The sequence below is a fragment of the Aethina tumida genome, chromosome 1 (assembly GCF_024364675.1).
Source record: "Aethina tumida isolate Nest 87 chromosome 1, icAetTumi1.1, whole genome shotgun sequence".
NCBI classification, from domain to species: Eukaryota; Metazoa; Arthropoda; class Insecta; order Coleoptera; family Nitidulidae; genus Aethina; species Aethina tumida.
Genome location: NC_065435.1, coordinates 79,513,611 through 79,528,746, shown reverse-complemented (window position 1 = coordinate 79,528,746; position 15,136 = coordinate 79,513,611). Strand labels below are relative to the sequence as shown.

At 34.8% G+C, this 15,136-nt stretch overlaps 2 protein-coding genes and 1 long non-coding RNA gene across 3 annotated transcripts; 1 reads left to right on the top strand and 2 right to left on the bottom strand.

Annotated features, from left to right (window-relative positions):
• Positions 1–497: 497 nt before the first annotated feature.
• Positions 498–10,599, bottom strand: LOC109598664 (protein KIAA0100). Its single transcript, XM_049961065.1, has 25 exons — positions 10,485–10,599; positions 10,309–10,435; positions 10,038–10,241; positions 9,706–9,978; positions 9,497–9,652; positions 9,163–9,384; positions 8,494–9,107; positions 8,317–8,447; positions 7,827–8,264; positions 7,410–7,768; positions 7,237–7,359; positions 7,000–7,176; positions 6,700–6,943; positions 5,036–5,200; positions 4,585–4,979; positions 4,188–4,536; positions 3,778–4,139; positions 3,597–3,716; positions 3,332–3,545; positions 2,721–3,277; positions 2,159–2,664; positions 1,953–2,100; positions 1,240–1,740; positions 1,066–1,170; positions 498–1,004 (listed from the first exon to the last, which is right to left on the bottom strand). Exons 1-25 carry the CDS (start codon positions 10,541–10,543, stop codon positions 945–947), a joined length of 6,609 nt encoding a protein of 2,202 aa, XP_049817022.1. The 5' UTR covers positions 10,544–10,599; the 3' UTR covers positions 498–944.
• On the top strand, positions 5,262–6,408 carry LOC109598674 (uncharacterized). The gene is made up of 4 exons (XR_002191502.2): positions 5,262–5,632; positions 5,689–5,807; positions 6,000–6,199; positions 6,252–6,408. It is a non-coding gene; the product is annotated as an uncharacterized LOC109598674 (long non-coding RNA).
• Positions 10,600–10,928: 329 nt separating the features above from the next.
• LOC109598668 (HEAT repeat-containing protein 6) lies at positions 10,929–15,113 on the bottom strand. The gene is made up of 15 exons (XM_049961771.1): positions 14,875–15,113; positions 14,571–14,819; positions 14,292–14,519; positions 14,023–14,238; positions 13,600–13,860; positions 13,362–13,549; positions 13,088–13,308; positions 12,754–13,037; positions 12,472–12,700; positions 12,258–12,418; positions 12,083–12,205; positions 11,907–12,031; positions 11,620–11,854; positions 11,273–11,566; positions 10,929–11,220 (listed from the first exon to the last, which is right to left on the bottom strand). The coding sequence occupies exons 1-15, from the start codon at positions 15,031–15,033 to the stop codon at positions 10,972–10,974; spliced, it is 3,222 nt and encodes a 1,073-aa protein (XP_049817728.1). The 5' UTR covers positions 15,034–15,113; the 3' UTR covers positions 10,929–10,971.
• Positions 15,114–15,136: the final 23 nt, after the last annotated feature.

The following is a 15,136-nucleotide window of genomic DNA, read 5'->3' as shown; positions in this document are numbered from 1 at the left end:
TCTCTTGGTTAGTCATTGCGTCATTTCGTCATTTCGGAGTTGACTACACGGCCTGTGTGTTTGGAATGATGTAAATCTTAACAATCATGATAAACTTCCTGGATATTTTCTTCGTAACAGTATTCGTCGATCATAATTTTATTAACCAGCGAAAGTTGGACTTTGTTTATTGTTAAAGATGTGTAGCAAATCATCTTTTTGTTTTTCTTATTGTCAATAATTTATTTTAGGTCTGTAAAAATTGTTCGTCTAAGGGTCTAACTTTAATAGGCTTTTTTATGTAATTGATTACTTACTTTTACATGAAATAATTTATATACTTATTTAATTTACACGATATACATACAAATAATTATATTTTTATGAGAAAAAATGAACGGTTTAGGACTGTTAATTGTTCAAAAAATAGTGGCGGACTCAAGAGTCGCCTTTGTGTAAATAATAGTTACTGTTGTATAAGATTATGTCAATTTTAGGGAATTGGGAAAATAGTTAAATAAATTTGTACATATTTTATTGACATTAGTTGAATTAGTAAATAAACACATAAAATGTTAATAACTTTATAAATAATTATATACATATTAATTAGGTATTATTAATAAACAGCTCTATGAGTAATAAAAAATTGTTTTCTTTTTTATATAAAAACATTATTGTGGTAGGTATCATACCATATCCAATAGTTATGGAAGAAGGAAAACGTTTGTTAAATATTTTACTTTTTATTTAATAAATTTCAAGCAAAAATATATAAAATACAACTTTGTAAGCACATCAACATCATTAACATTTTGATTATAATAGTTTTTAACAATGCTTTGGTGTTAATACTACACAAATGAAGTTGAAAAATAAATACAATAAAGACGACAGTCAAATAAATTAATGTATCTAGTCTAATTTAGTACCACCACATATTATAATTACAAATACGACCTTGGTCATTTCCTGAATTTAAATACGCCACTAACGCCTTTACGAATACTTTTATTCTCTGGAGCCTGTAAATTATAAGAGGTTTGTATACATGTAAATAAGACCACTAATTAATTATCAACTCACATGACGTGCTCCAAATAACATTCTAGCTTTGTCTTCTTCTTGCGGTGTAGAACTTTCATCCAAAGAACCGGTATTTCTTTTTATTTGCAACTTTTGTTTAATCGCCTGAAAGTGTCAAGTCAGTGAAATAATGTCATAAATGTTTGTTAAATTAGAATTATATAGATATGTTACCTGTCCTAAAATAACTTTTTTTGTATCATTTCTCAAGGCAACAAGTAGATCCAACCAAGTCCACGTCATGTTGTGATACTCTAACGTAGGTATGACTAGTGAAACGTCCCTCAAATCCTCTAAGTTTTTTTCTTTGGTACCCTTGTAACTTACTTTTACCGGAACCTCTGGTATTTTTATGTAAACAAACAGCTTATTCTTCTCCGCACGTTCCTTCATTTTCTCAACGTCGTCGATATGAATATAGAAGTTCGAGTCCCTGTGTTTTCTGTTGGGTTTTAATTTCTTGCCTTTGATTTCAACGTTGTCGCCATCTTCGCTGGCTCTATCATTGAAATCTATAGTTTCGGTTTCTCGTTCTGGGAAAGAGAATTTCATCATGGTGTGGTAGAATTTTTTTGTCAAGCCAATTGTCAGAGGTACCATGTTAATTTCAAAGTGTTCTTTTACAGATATTCCACCAACCGGAGGCTTTTCTCTGCAGAATATTCTTAGTACTTTCTAAAATTATAAAAACACAGAACATATATTGTCGAGTTGACTAGTTAAATACAGACAAATACGATTTTAATTTTGAACCCAAATCATTCACTTTCCTATTGGGTAAGAGTTAGTGCTTAGTTAAAATAATAAATATTAATGAAATTCGTTTTTTTCGTCGGCGGAATGATTCATTTTGAGAAATTTTTTTATGTTTAACTGGCAGAAGTTACCTTATGTTCTATAGGCATGTCAAACTGAATTTCCGTAGGACATATCACCTCTTTGTAAATCTCATTAGGGAGTAAGTTTGTCATGCGTAAGTAACCTAACTCTAGCAAATGTTCAACAGAATCATCACTTTTTGAATTTTTGGTATATCTGCAAGAATATTAATGTTGTAGACTAGACTCTCAGGCTTAATAAACAATTTACTTACAAGAAATTACTTAAAACTAGATCTGCAATGCCGATTTGCCCATCGGCTTCGGTCAGTCTCCACTGAGCATGTTTGAAGCAAATTTCATTTGCTCTTACTATAGTCAACGGTTTATCGCTCCTTGTCGTCGCTAAACGACTGTTAGCCAACAACTGACTTTCTTTGTAACACGACAATCTCATATCCAATTCTTCGCTGATTGCATTTAATTCTTTCTTACACTCGTACATTTGTTTATCTAGATGATCGCTGGTCTGTTTAAGGACAGGATCGTCAGGATTTTCTTCTAGAGCTTTATTCACGAGATAAGTATCACGCTCTTGTTTACGCAATTTGCTGAGAGTCGATCTGATGCGATTTTGGGTCTCCTGAATAGGTTTACGCTGATCTTCGACGCTGTGCAGTTGCAACTGAAATCGCATCCTCGCCAGACGTTCCAGCGCTTCTTTTCTGTGCGGTTCAACGTATAATAACAAGTTATTCACGATGTCCAAGAGCATTGCATACTAAAATATGATTGGATTAAAACAGGGGAAAATATATCGTACAGGTACAGGTATACCTGTAGTGAGTTAGTGCAGACTTCCAAGTCGTAATGCATAACAGTGAAAGCATCGACGGCAGAATCTCGACGATCCCACGGTCCGACCTCTTCTTGAGGGGGCGGCGGTACCTCTCCGACCGCCTCCGGATCCACGCTAATGTCTCCGTAGTCCGCGTAGAAGAATTCGCACTTACAACGTGAGACGATCCTTTGCAACTGTCGGTCGTTGCTAGGGCCGACGGTGTCACTGACGACAGCACCTACCGACACTCCGCTTCCCACCATATTTGGGACTTCCGAAACCTCGGATATTTCCGCCGATTCCTTTTCCTGGATGTTGTCAACCGTCAACCACATAATGTTGTCGTAGCCGGAATCATTTTCACCGGGGTTGACGGTGGCGTAATACTGCATGCATTCGAGAATGCCGGTCCACGTTGTTTTCGAGACGAGAGTTCGGTCCCGCCAGGCCGGTCTGTGTATCCTCTGGATTATCTCTGCCTTTGCCGCGCTCAATATCACGTAACCTTTGGTTTCACAGCCTTTGAGCAGCACCTGAGCATTCACCAAGGCGACTGAAATAATTATATCAGTACACTAATGTCATTGGTAATTAATGCAGCTTTTACTTTGCCAGTTTTTATGCAGCACATCGTCCTGCGAGCAAGCCTGGACACCTTGCAAGTGTTGCTGGCGGGAAGGTGCAGACAAATCGTCACTATAAACCACAGCTTTGTTGTCGGCTTCAGCTATCAATTGTTGTAACATGTTGGCCGCGTGTCCTGATTGTAATTTGCTGATAGGAGATGGTACTTCCGGAACTGTTGCAGAAGCCTGAAGTGCCTGAGAGAATTTTATTAGATTCCGAAGTTTTATAAAATCAGATAATTATACTTGAACAGATGCATTTGGAGGAGTATTTGTTGGATCGTTGTTTCGTCTCTTTAAGGGAGTCGTGTTGTTATCCTTTCTGAATCCTTTAAGGGCTTCAGTTGACAAATTCTTTTTCATTCTCTGTAAAAATTTATATTAAACGCGAATATCCAAAGATAATATAAGACACGTAATAATGTACCATCGTTTTCATAAAAGTATCAAATAATGCGAAGGCCACGTTACGATTGCTTTTCGTCCAAGCGCCACGTAAATCGTACACCACCAATCTGTGCGTGGGTATGTCCTTATTCCTTTCCACGTTCGGTTCCCTGCTATGCAAGTGCGTCTCTCTACCGTACGAAACTTTGGCGACGGACAAACAAAAGTATTTTTCGACCGGCTGCCGAGGCGAGAGGACTTCAGATTCAGTGTCGTCTTGTAATGCGCTTTTCAGCCAAATTTCCGAATCGTTCAGTTCGGAATTCATGTAAACTATTGACCATTCGGCCTTGGGGCGGTGTTTCAATCCATCTTCCACGGAGACCAACGACAAAGTGTGTTCTACGAACAAATGTTCACAAATGTTTCAGAAAGTTTTAATTAATTTACCTGAACTACAGGATAATCTGCCACCAGATAGTTCACATCCCCTTTGCATGGAAAACGACATCCAGTAACATACTTGGAACTTGTGTAAGCCCATCAACAAGTGGACCTTCTTGTAATGTCGACTCAGTTGTATCTTTCTCGGTCTTAGGTTATTGAAAATCTTCCCGCGACGGGTGGGACGTGTAACACCCGATAAAATTAATTTTAAACTTTCAATCCATCTCAAAGTACTTCCATAGAGTAAAAGTATTGGTGAATTGGTCGGAGATTGATTTGATACTGGCCTAGTTTCCAATACAATACTCAAGTTAACATTTTGAGACCTGAACGCCCTAAACGAATCATGTTCCTAAAAGTTCCGTAAAATTATCGTTAACAAGTCACTGATAGAGCTTACCTGATTGCTCGAATACTCGGGAACTCTATCGGGAGCGCAATAAATAACATTGTGATGATCGTTCGGATCGCCTAAACATACCCACTGTATACCCAGCATCAATTTTAAGTTAGGCAGCTTCAACAGTTGCACATCATCATATTTGGACTCGGTTCTGACATATATATTCAGATCGCCCTTGTAAACGAACTTGGCGTTCGTCCAGTCCATCACGACTTTCTCCCAAGTCAGAGCCATTTCTTCAGTTGTGTTATACGGATTTAGGGAAGCATGCAATAAAACCGTCAACTGTTGAACCACCATTGTCAATCTGCCATGGAATAACAAGCGCATTTTGTCCCAGAATGGGAGTGGGGGCGAAGGATCGCGTGAAGGAGCCGAAATCTTGTTAAAACCTTTAACATTTACATTAATTGTAATCACATCTTCAGGTTGATGTACTGAAACTCACTTAAGTTACATTGAGCGATTACGGGTTCCCAACAAGGGCCGAAGGCGTAACTGTAAGATTCGATTTCGCAATTAAAATCGTGGTAGAACTTCAAGGGTAGCATTCCTCTTTCCACAATGAAAGGCTCGAAGGGTTCGCCCAAATTTACCATAACGTTCCTCGTAGCTAAAAGAAACTTTGCAAATTAAGAAAGACAATGATTAATAACAATTTTAGGGCAACAAATCGTTTTTCTTTTTTTTTATTTTATTATGATGACAAGTTACCAAAATCTTCCGTCACCACAACACTTTCTGTGTGGTAAAAAGTTAATATAAGAAAACGAATATTATATGAAATATGATGATATAATTCTATAACAAATCAAATTGGCCTTGCTCATTGTGTGGTCCACGACTTAAATGATAAACTACATGTAACAAATCGTTAGCAGCAATTCTTCCTGCAATTATTGATAAAATAAATTAGTACAACTACAATAACATATTAATACAATAATTATAAAAAACTGAAATGGTGATGCTCACATTAAAAAACGATATTTAATGGGCATCCTGAAATGGACAAGGCCAAAAACAGCAACATTTTATTGTTATTGTACTAGATAAACATCTAGCTGTTTAAAACACAAACAACTTCATTTTTAATTTCAGTGTTTTAGTTCTGCGGCGGATGAAAAATGGGCAAATATTCGGCGGCTCTTTTGATACTTGTAACCATCCTCATACTTTTGGAAATATGTGACTGCCAAAATGGAAATCAAAACAGAAAAGTAAGATTTTTAAAACACATATTATGTACTAAAATGTGACTAAAGAAATTAACAATAATTGTTTTGTATAATATGTTAGTTCTGTGTTGTGTATTATTAAAATTAACAATATAATTAACAGTAAGTAATATGTTATAAAAATTTGTTGACCTATTTAAATGTTGTGAACGAAACATTTTTTTATTTTAACAGGGTAAATCTAGATACACAGCGGCACAAATCCCAATGCCAAGCCCACAACAATTGGGTCAAGCGTTAAATGCCGCTTTGGAATTGGCTAACAAGCTTCAGCAGATGCATAACACATTTAAACCTAATCAATAATATCGAACTAATTTACTAAATACTTTAATATTTATTTAGTGTTTATACATGAAATATTTACTTCACAAGTAAGTATAATTATTTGATGATTACGGTAATACATATAAGACATTTTTTTAGTTTTACCAAGGTGCTTCGTACCCTAAAAGTAAAATGCGACGACAATAAATAATGAGAGTAAATATGATGAATTTATAATGCAACAAAAAATAATTGCACACATGTGAATAAAATAAAATAAATAAATAAATAAATACAGAGTAGAGTTTTTGTGAAACGCCTTTCAATTATAACTACCTTATTGTATGTACCATTGTTTATTATTTTACTTTTTAGGGACGCAAAACGGGCATTGCGAATGTCCAAAAAATGTCAATGGGAGAGGGAATGATGGACGGCTTAGTGGACACTCTTATAGATTTCGTTCTCGGTCTATTTGGATCGTTCGGCGAAATCGCAGAAATGATACAATCGATTATCCCAGGATAAATGACCGTTGATCAATAAAGTACATGTCTATACTGACCAGCATCAAAAATGTGTTAATACACCTTTCATCTAACCTTACCTCTTTTCGGTGCAACTTGCTCGGCGCCACATAAAACTCCACAGATCAGACACTGTTTGATGTCGAGGAGAGGCTGTTGAAAATCTCTCAGCTGGATTTTCCACACCTCACACTTGAAGGAAACGACACGACACCACAAGGTAGAAAATTCCATCGGTTCTTCGGGCCAAGGCGACTCCGAATCGATTTCCCTCATTATTCTAATCACGTTGTCGGTCCCATGAATGGAAGGATCTGCCAACGACTAAAGGGAAATTTACAAAAACATACACATTTAGTAATATGTATTCGAAGTAGTACCATTATTTCGACATTCGTCATTTTCCAAGCAAACAGACTTGTCCTGGCCGGAGAAGCCGATTGCATTTGCTTCGATCTTTGAATGTAGATTTCGGAGTTCTTCTTTCTTAATTGTGCATACAATTCTTCGAGTTTTCCTGACGGCAAATGCAGGCGAGTTTTGCTCATCTCTTCAATCTACAATTTAAAATATTCCGTTAAGATAAATTATTTCGTTAAAATTTTTGTACTGTGTACTTTTCGTTTAAGCATCTCATGTCTCTTGATGCTCTCGTTAAATTCATCCATCAGTAGTTCGAAGTTGTCCCGCAACTTTACCTCGAACGGGTCATCGCTCATTTCGAACAAAAATTCTTTAATCTAAAACGAAACGATTTAATCAAGTTCCATAGTACATCCAAAACCCTTACGTTAATTAGCAAATCACTGGGGAGCGGACTGTCATTAGTGAACGGATTCTTTTTTACACCGTGCACGATTTTCAACCACTTAAACACAGAAACGAATTGATTTTGTACCGCCTCAGCGTAGTCGTGTTCGTAAGGAAAGACTGCTCTGAACTGATCAATGGAAACAACCCACGTTCGATTCCAAAGGAGTTGGAAATTGTCCGCATCCAATCGTTCACTTCTCACCAGTTCGTTATCTTTTACTCTGCAAGCAGCGATTTTGGTGAAGGTGAAGATTTCCGCACCGTCCAACGCGATTTTTGTCACTTTGTTCAGAAGCAATTTCGTATCAGCGAGACTATTAAAATACTCCAGTTGTTCTAAAATGAACGAGTAACAAAATTAAGAGGCACGACGAGAGAGATATTTCTCTATTACCAATAGCGATTTTTGCGTTGTGTTGGGGAGAAATCTCAATGTGAAAGTCTAAATTCCCAGATATGTTGCATCCAATCACTCTGTTAACGCTGTCTTCGTTTTTGGCAGATTTTATTCCCAACTCTCGTTTCACAGCTAGTAATAACTCTTTTATATCTTTCACCAACAATAATGATTTCATGTGGAAGTTCGTCGACCAAAATACATATATTTTCTCCAAGAAATTTACTGATATTATTTTGCAGTGATTTTCGTTCAAAAGTTCTAACTGTACCGTTTTCACAAAAATTTTATAGTTGGAAATATCTTCGGTTCTGATACAGGTATAATAAGCTCCGTTGTTTTGGACATTAAACAGTTTAAATTCCTCGCACTCGAGGAATGTTCTGTCTACTGTGTTCTCCATTGAAACTTTGTTCAAACGTGTCACAAAATATTCTAAAAATTAGATTTATAAATACCAAAACATTACCCGAGGGAAAAATCTTACCATTATTTTGAGACTGCATAAAACAATCAAACTCAGTGATTTCCAAATTAACCGAAAACAGGAACTTGTCTTTATTTCTAGTTCTTTTTTCTGGCTTTCTCCCAAAATTGACGCAGTACTCCTTGGTACTCCTGAAACTCATGCTCATTACAAAATCCTCAAAATTGAACAACTCACTTTATTGCCAGCACTACAAATTCTGCCATATCCAAGGACCATTCCAATTGCAGTTTATCTAAAAAGGAGGCTACTATAACATCGTTTTCACCACGACTATGTACTTTAATCAGTCCGCGTTCCAAATAAACTGGAGTGCCCCAAACATGCATTTTAGGAGAGACGTTCGAATCCTCGCTCCAATTTTGAAAGCTCCACCACAACGATTCAATGAGGTACTCCATTTGCCAGTGATGGTCGTGCAATAGAAGATTTATTAATGAATAACCATATTCGGAGCCTCTTTTTGCTTTATCCTGTTCTAAAATCAATCGGACTCGGTTGAAACCTACTGAAGATTGGTGGTCGTCGTTCAATTTGGCCATGGCGGAAACCTGATAAAATTCTGCACACATGTTAACAACTAGTTTCTTCATGATGCTCTCCAAGGCGGAATTGCCGTTAGTTTTGGTCATTGTTTCCAGGATAGCCAAACTGTCTTTCCTCTTTGGCAGGTTTAGAACGGGTTGATTTTTTAGAAAGTTACAGTAAACCCACCGATAAATCACGTCGTGGTTGTACGTTAACAATAACGTGTTGAGTTGTAAATACAGATTTACCGTATAGTTTTTAAGCTGAATTAAACAACATATGAGTGACTGTAAATAACATGATTATTTCATTTTTTACCTTAGCATCGACGTTTAATCGTTTGAGTAATATCAAATTTTCCCGACTATTTTTTAATTGCAAATCCGCCATGGTAAAATTAAAGGTTTTATCACCCAGTTTATTCTCTTTGGAAACTGGTCTGTAGTACAAATTTAGTTTTTTCAGAGAGGAATTGTATTCAATCTGACCGTTTTCTCTCACCCCTTTTACTGACGTGTCGTCGATATGTAACGAGCAGTTCTAAAATTTGCATTTAAAAAACCATGAATTTTTGTTTCATTTATTTTAAAATTTGCCAAGATAACTAGATAAATAAATAAGATAACATAAAACTTAGATAGTATTTATCTACCTTTGGAATGATAGGCAAGATCCTCTGTATAATATTATCATCATCCTGAGTCCTGCAAGAAACTGGCGCATTTTTCCTAACATTACCCTGATGGGTCATCCCATAAAATCCATCATTGATCACAGCATTAGTATGCGACATGCTCACATCAAGTTTCTGTAACAAGCTCTAGTTGAACAACACAAATTATCCCCTCATGTGTCTCTTACTTCAACAGACAGTGGTCCTTGTGCAACCAATATCGCTTCGGTTGATATTCTGAAACTGAATTCAGCTAATTTAGTCTCTTCCGTTTGATTTTCGGCATGGCGCAAAACTTTCGCAGAAGCTTCGAGCAGATTCAGTGTTACTAGTAGCGATTTTGCATTCTTTAGGATGCTGCCATCTAAATGTAATTCGCTGGCTGTTGCATGTATCAAACAACCAGGTGTTTGGGATCTAAGCAACATAGCTGATATGTTGTAAATGTGTACAGCCATAAACTACAAATTTTGTAGTCTCAAAATTTTTGAAATGAAATTGTGTACAGATTTAGACTTACTTGTGCAAAAGTATTAATAAAATGTGGTACTTTCCTATTTCTAAAATCTATTGGAATTTTTTGTTCACTGTTAGTGTTGTCTACATTTTCAAACTCGTTCAAGCTAATGTCCTTGTTGATTCTCACATCTTTCACAACCAATGTAATTAACTTTGTCAGTTCTGAGTTTAGAAAACTACTTTTAATACCTATCTCATCTATGTGCTAAAATTTTTAGGTTCGATCAATAGTGTCTTGCTAGATACTGAATGTTATTTATAAAGTAACTTACGATTGTAAATCCGTTTTTTGATATTTGAATATCACATAATTTGAAATATGGTATATTAATTCTTGCTATTCTAGTAAAAACTTTGTATTTTCGTTCAATGATTCTTGAAAATATATGAGGCAAAATCCTATAAAATAGAGGTTAATTATTGAAATAAATGTTAGATAAATGTGTACCATGTTATTGTAAAATAAATAATTAATAAAGTACTTATAAAAATGAATAAACCCATCATAATTTGGGAAAAAATATAATTTTGTTACTTTGACGTTCTCATATTTACAAAAAGTTCGACTGTCACAAAGCTGTCAAGTCAATAAGATGCAGTTAAAAGTAGTTCAAAGATGAAATTAGGAGTAGTTTAAAAATTTCCGAACATGTCAATTTCAAAATATAGGGTATTTATAAATTTTAATATGATTTAATAAAAATTAATATTTATGTTAAACAGGATATTTTATGTTTTGAATAATATACAAAATCCTATTTAAATAATGTATTTACATATTATTAACAAGCTTGTTTATTAGTTGTTATTAACAATATATATTATAATAATATATATCAAACTTAAAATTAAGTAGTAATATAATATGAAAGAAAAAGAAATAAAACATGAGAAGTGTAAACAAATTTATTGTTATATTTGTCAATAAGTAAAATTCATGTATTGTGTACAAATATTTGCTGAAGAAGAGTAATAACATTTTCATTCACGTTTGGTTCTTCTTTAATTGCTGCGAGTCTACCGGTTACATTAAACAAAACTGACGTCTTCTCTGGTACCAGTCTTTGCAGGACCCTGTGAACTTTGTCCTTTAAATCTGTAGCACATCCTGAAAGATGAACAGCCAACTTGTCCAAATCTTCCACCTTAATTATTTCAGTCAAATGGCATAATGTTAAAGAAATCTAAAACAATAATTTTTATTCCTATGCAAAATCCAATTTTAAAATCCATCACTTGTTCAATAAGAACGTCTCTGTGTTTATATTCAGTGTAGTCATGCATATTTTGTGCATTTTCCAATGCACTCAGTAATGACACCCACACTGGACAATAAAACTGTGCGTAGTCTTCACGAGTTGGCGGCGACATTAAAGCCAATGCTGCGTTTATTCTAACTTTGAAATTCCAGAAACCCACAACCAGATCCATTAAGGCATTGAATACTGACTCCTGCCACTGTACAGACATTTTGTATAAAGAAGGGTTTTTTAAAGCTTTCCCCAAGGCGTAACATGCATTCCAACGAACCTAAATAATTCAACAAAAAATAACTTATATAACTAAATTATACATTTGTTTACTTTCATGTTTGAACCATTTGTTGATCCTCTGACCAAAGCGGTAAATGCATTTTCTACAATAGATTCATAAACGGTCTCCTTGCTCAAATCGTCATTTATGAGATGAAGCAAATTGCCCAAAGCTCTCACAGCATTCATTTTAATCTTATCATTATCTAGAGCCCCATTAATGCCGGATTCGAGCAATTTTAAAAGCAGATTCGGGGGCAAATCTTCATCGGAATGAATTTTAGTACTGCAATAAACCAATGATTAATTATTTAACACACACGTAAAGCAAACCCTACTTATTCAACACCAAAGCATCACTTAAATTGCCCAAAGACCAAGACGCTTTGATTCTGACCATTAAATTATCATCTTTCAACGACCTGTATATTGCTTCTGCCGTGTCCACAACAAATCCCATATCCTGAAAATTCCCTACAAATAGTACATAAAACCGTTATTATTTAACACTTACTTCACGAAGGGATGGATACAGCACGCAAATGGCCAAGGACCTAATTGCTGCCCCTCTTACAGCGTTCTTCTTGTCCCTCGTGCACGAAAATAATAAAGTTACGCATAGAATATGTTTATCTCTCTACAATACACAGACTATTAATATTGTTTAATGTGTAATAGAATTTACTAACAGGTAGTTGCTCGAATATTTGCGGTCCGATACTGCCAAGGCAATTACAACCGACTGCCCGCAATACCAGATGTTCATCGTTCTGCAAGAGACCTAACAATGGACCGTTCAACAGTGTTATCCAAAATTGAAGACATTGTTCTACACTTACGATATCATTTTCTATGGAAATATGATCATTATTAAACGAATTTGATTGTTTTTAACAAATTTACCATCACTGTTTAAGGACCGATTGATGGCTTGGCCGATAAAATCTACGGTACGTCCGGCGTGCAATTGTAGATCCATGTAGCGATCGTTCAATGCCATTTCAAGTACTTTTACGATAAGATGCAAATGCGGTGCCATCAGACTGAAGTAATTCCGACTCATCGCCGACATAACTTGCAACGATTCCAATTTAATTGGAGGCGCTACTAAAACTGGTTCAACCTCTAAGTCCTACAAGTGTTTAAAATTAATTTAAAACCAAAATTCCAAAATAAAATGTTTACGTTTTTGGGTGGCTGTAAACCTAAATTCTGCAAACACTTGTCCAATAGCCAAGATCGATGATTCTCTTCAATGTTTTCAAACGATATTTCATCTTCATCTGAAGAAAATTCCACATAATCAATATTCTTGTCATCCGTTCTATTTTGATTTATTTGTTTGTTTGCTTCTACCGTTTTTTTTTCAGGAATCATTTTCAATAAAGCTTGCTTAGTTTCGGGAACTTCAGGTTCAGAGGCCAAAATGCACCCTAATACTATTAATGCTGTTACTTGAATTGTTGCATCTATTAAAAGTAAGATTAATTAACCATATACGATTCGAATGATATTATACCTCTGTGATAAATAAACGGCTTAATATTCCTTAAAACTTTAGTAATTATACCCTTTGATAACCTGTGATATGGTGTGACTTGAACCAATGTAGCAAAACATTTTAAAACTTGGATTAATACAGGTATTGATATTTCATTGAGCGCTAAACTTAAACTCTTATGTAATTCCACCAGGGTTAAACCCAGTGTTAGAGAAAATGGCGTGAATGCTGTGCTCTCACTGAAATAATACCATTATATAATTTATAATCAGGAAACACTAAATAATTTTACCTAATTTCTGCCTGCGCCAAGTATAATTTAGAACTGGTTAAAAATTGTGACAATGCATTTAAAGCTATCATTCTAACTTTTGAACTTGGATCTTTTAAAATAGAAAAAATAAGATTGTGTTTCCCCTTAAAATTTACTTCAGGAACAAAACTTAACCAATAGGAAAACATTATGGATTTTTCAGTATACTGAAATGGATAAATTTAAAATAATATTCATAGGTTACACATATACAAACCTGTATAACACTAAGAAATAAGTTAAGTGATGCTTGTCTCACACCACCTTGGGCAGCATTAATCTTAGCCAATTTTCCAGTTTCTGAGTCGGAGAAATCAGAATCGTTGATTTTTAAACTGTAATGTGAAATGACAGCATCAAAAGAACATGAGGCAGGAGTGTACTCATTTCCAGTTCTTTTATCAGGAACTAAATCCTCCGAATCTTTTATCTCTTTTTTATAGTTGGCCACAAATCTGTGTTTTCTTTGTTTAGTTAACTATAAAATGAATATTAATGTCACAAATTAATTGTAAAAACAAATTACTCTTCTTTGTAGTTAATAATAAAACAATGGCAAAGTGCTCCTTTTTAATTTAAAACACAAATACCACTAGTATGTATGGTACCATAGAATTCAAAATAATAATAAAAAAATTACTTTTCCTCCTTTTTTCTCCCTTATACTTGAGGATGGAACTTCTGGAACACTTAAAGTAGAAGGCACTAGTTTTTGAGGTAGAATAAAATCTACACCTTTAATTCCATACAACATGAAGGTCTTGATTATTCCTAATATCAGACCCAATTCTGAATTCAAGAAAGGTGTATATTGTATTATTATGTTATATAGACCATTTAAACAATTAAATAAAATCTAAAAAAACAATTCCACAATCCAAATTCTAAATATTGAAACATGAAGTTCACCTTGCAATAAATGAGTTCATCACAATTTATTGGTCTATTGTTTAAATAATACATAAACCATTTGGAACCAATTTGAAGATGAGGTTTGAAATTTTGTGGGTCAGGCTTTGCACCAATTTTAGGAGCATTCGTACACGCCTCTAAAACTTGTGTTGCCAAAAGGATAATGTCATGACCATTTTGTTGAGTTAATAATGTGTCCACAGTTCTTGTTACTTGATCGATAACCTGAAAACTGAAAGTTCACTTTTTGTTTTGCAATATGTCAAATATTGTTACATATTGCTCTATTGATTTGTATGGTGTAATTAATGCGCCCAGTGATTTTAAGACTTCTAACACGACGTCACTGTCATTGTGTGTTAAACTTTGCAGGCACCACTGTATTGAAACAGTGAGTGTTCTTCCTTCAACAACTACATGTTGCTTGTTTATTAAATTGGTTAACAATTGATTACATTTTTGTATCAACACTCCATCATCTGTAGGTATGAAGGAACAACATTGGTTAATCAATAGGAGGGCTTTCTGAAAAAGAAAACAACTCAAACATTGAGCAAGATATAGGTTATAAAATTCTTACGGTTTGATTGCGTACAAATTGGGTGCTGTAATTTAATGCGTTTAAACTGTTCAATGTTTGATTTATTACAGATCGATCGCCTTCTGTGCGTCCGAAGAATACTTGACTGATTTTGGAACACAGAAAGTCGAAAATATCGTCATCAACAGAGGCGGCCATGTTTAGAATTAGACAGAAATAGAGCTAATAACCAAAGGAACAAGTCGAAAAACATCTGTCAACATGAAGTTTGGAAATTGTTATAATTAATTGTGTGCTTCAA

Bases quoted from the DNA above. Each gene is read 5' to 3' on its own strand.
- LOC109598664 (XM_049961065.1), bottom strand. From the start codon at position 10,543: ATGATGGGTTTATTCATTTTTATAAGTACTTTATTAATTATTTATTTT. The intron at 7,360-7,409 runs GTAAGGGTTTTG...GTTTCGTTTTAG, and splicing joins CCAGTGATTTGCTAATTAAC to ATTAAAGAATTTTTGTTCGA. The intron at 1,741-1,952 runs GTAACTTCTGCC...TTATAATTTTAG, and splicing joins ACATGCCTATAGAACATAAG to AAAGTACTAAGAATATTCTG.
- LOC109598668 (XM_049961771.1), bottom strand. From the start codon at position 15,033: ATGGCCGCCTCTGTTGATGACGATATTTTCGACTTTCTGTGTTCCAAA. The intron at 13,861-14,022 runs GTAATTTTTTTA...TTCATTTTATAG, and splicing joins GGGAGAAAAAAGGAGGAAAA to TTAACTAAACAAAGAAAACA. The intron at 12,032-12,082 runs GTAAGTGTTAAA...GGGAATTTTCAG, and splicing joins TGTATCCATCCCTTCGTGAA to GATATGGGATTTGTTGTGGA.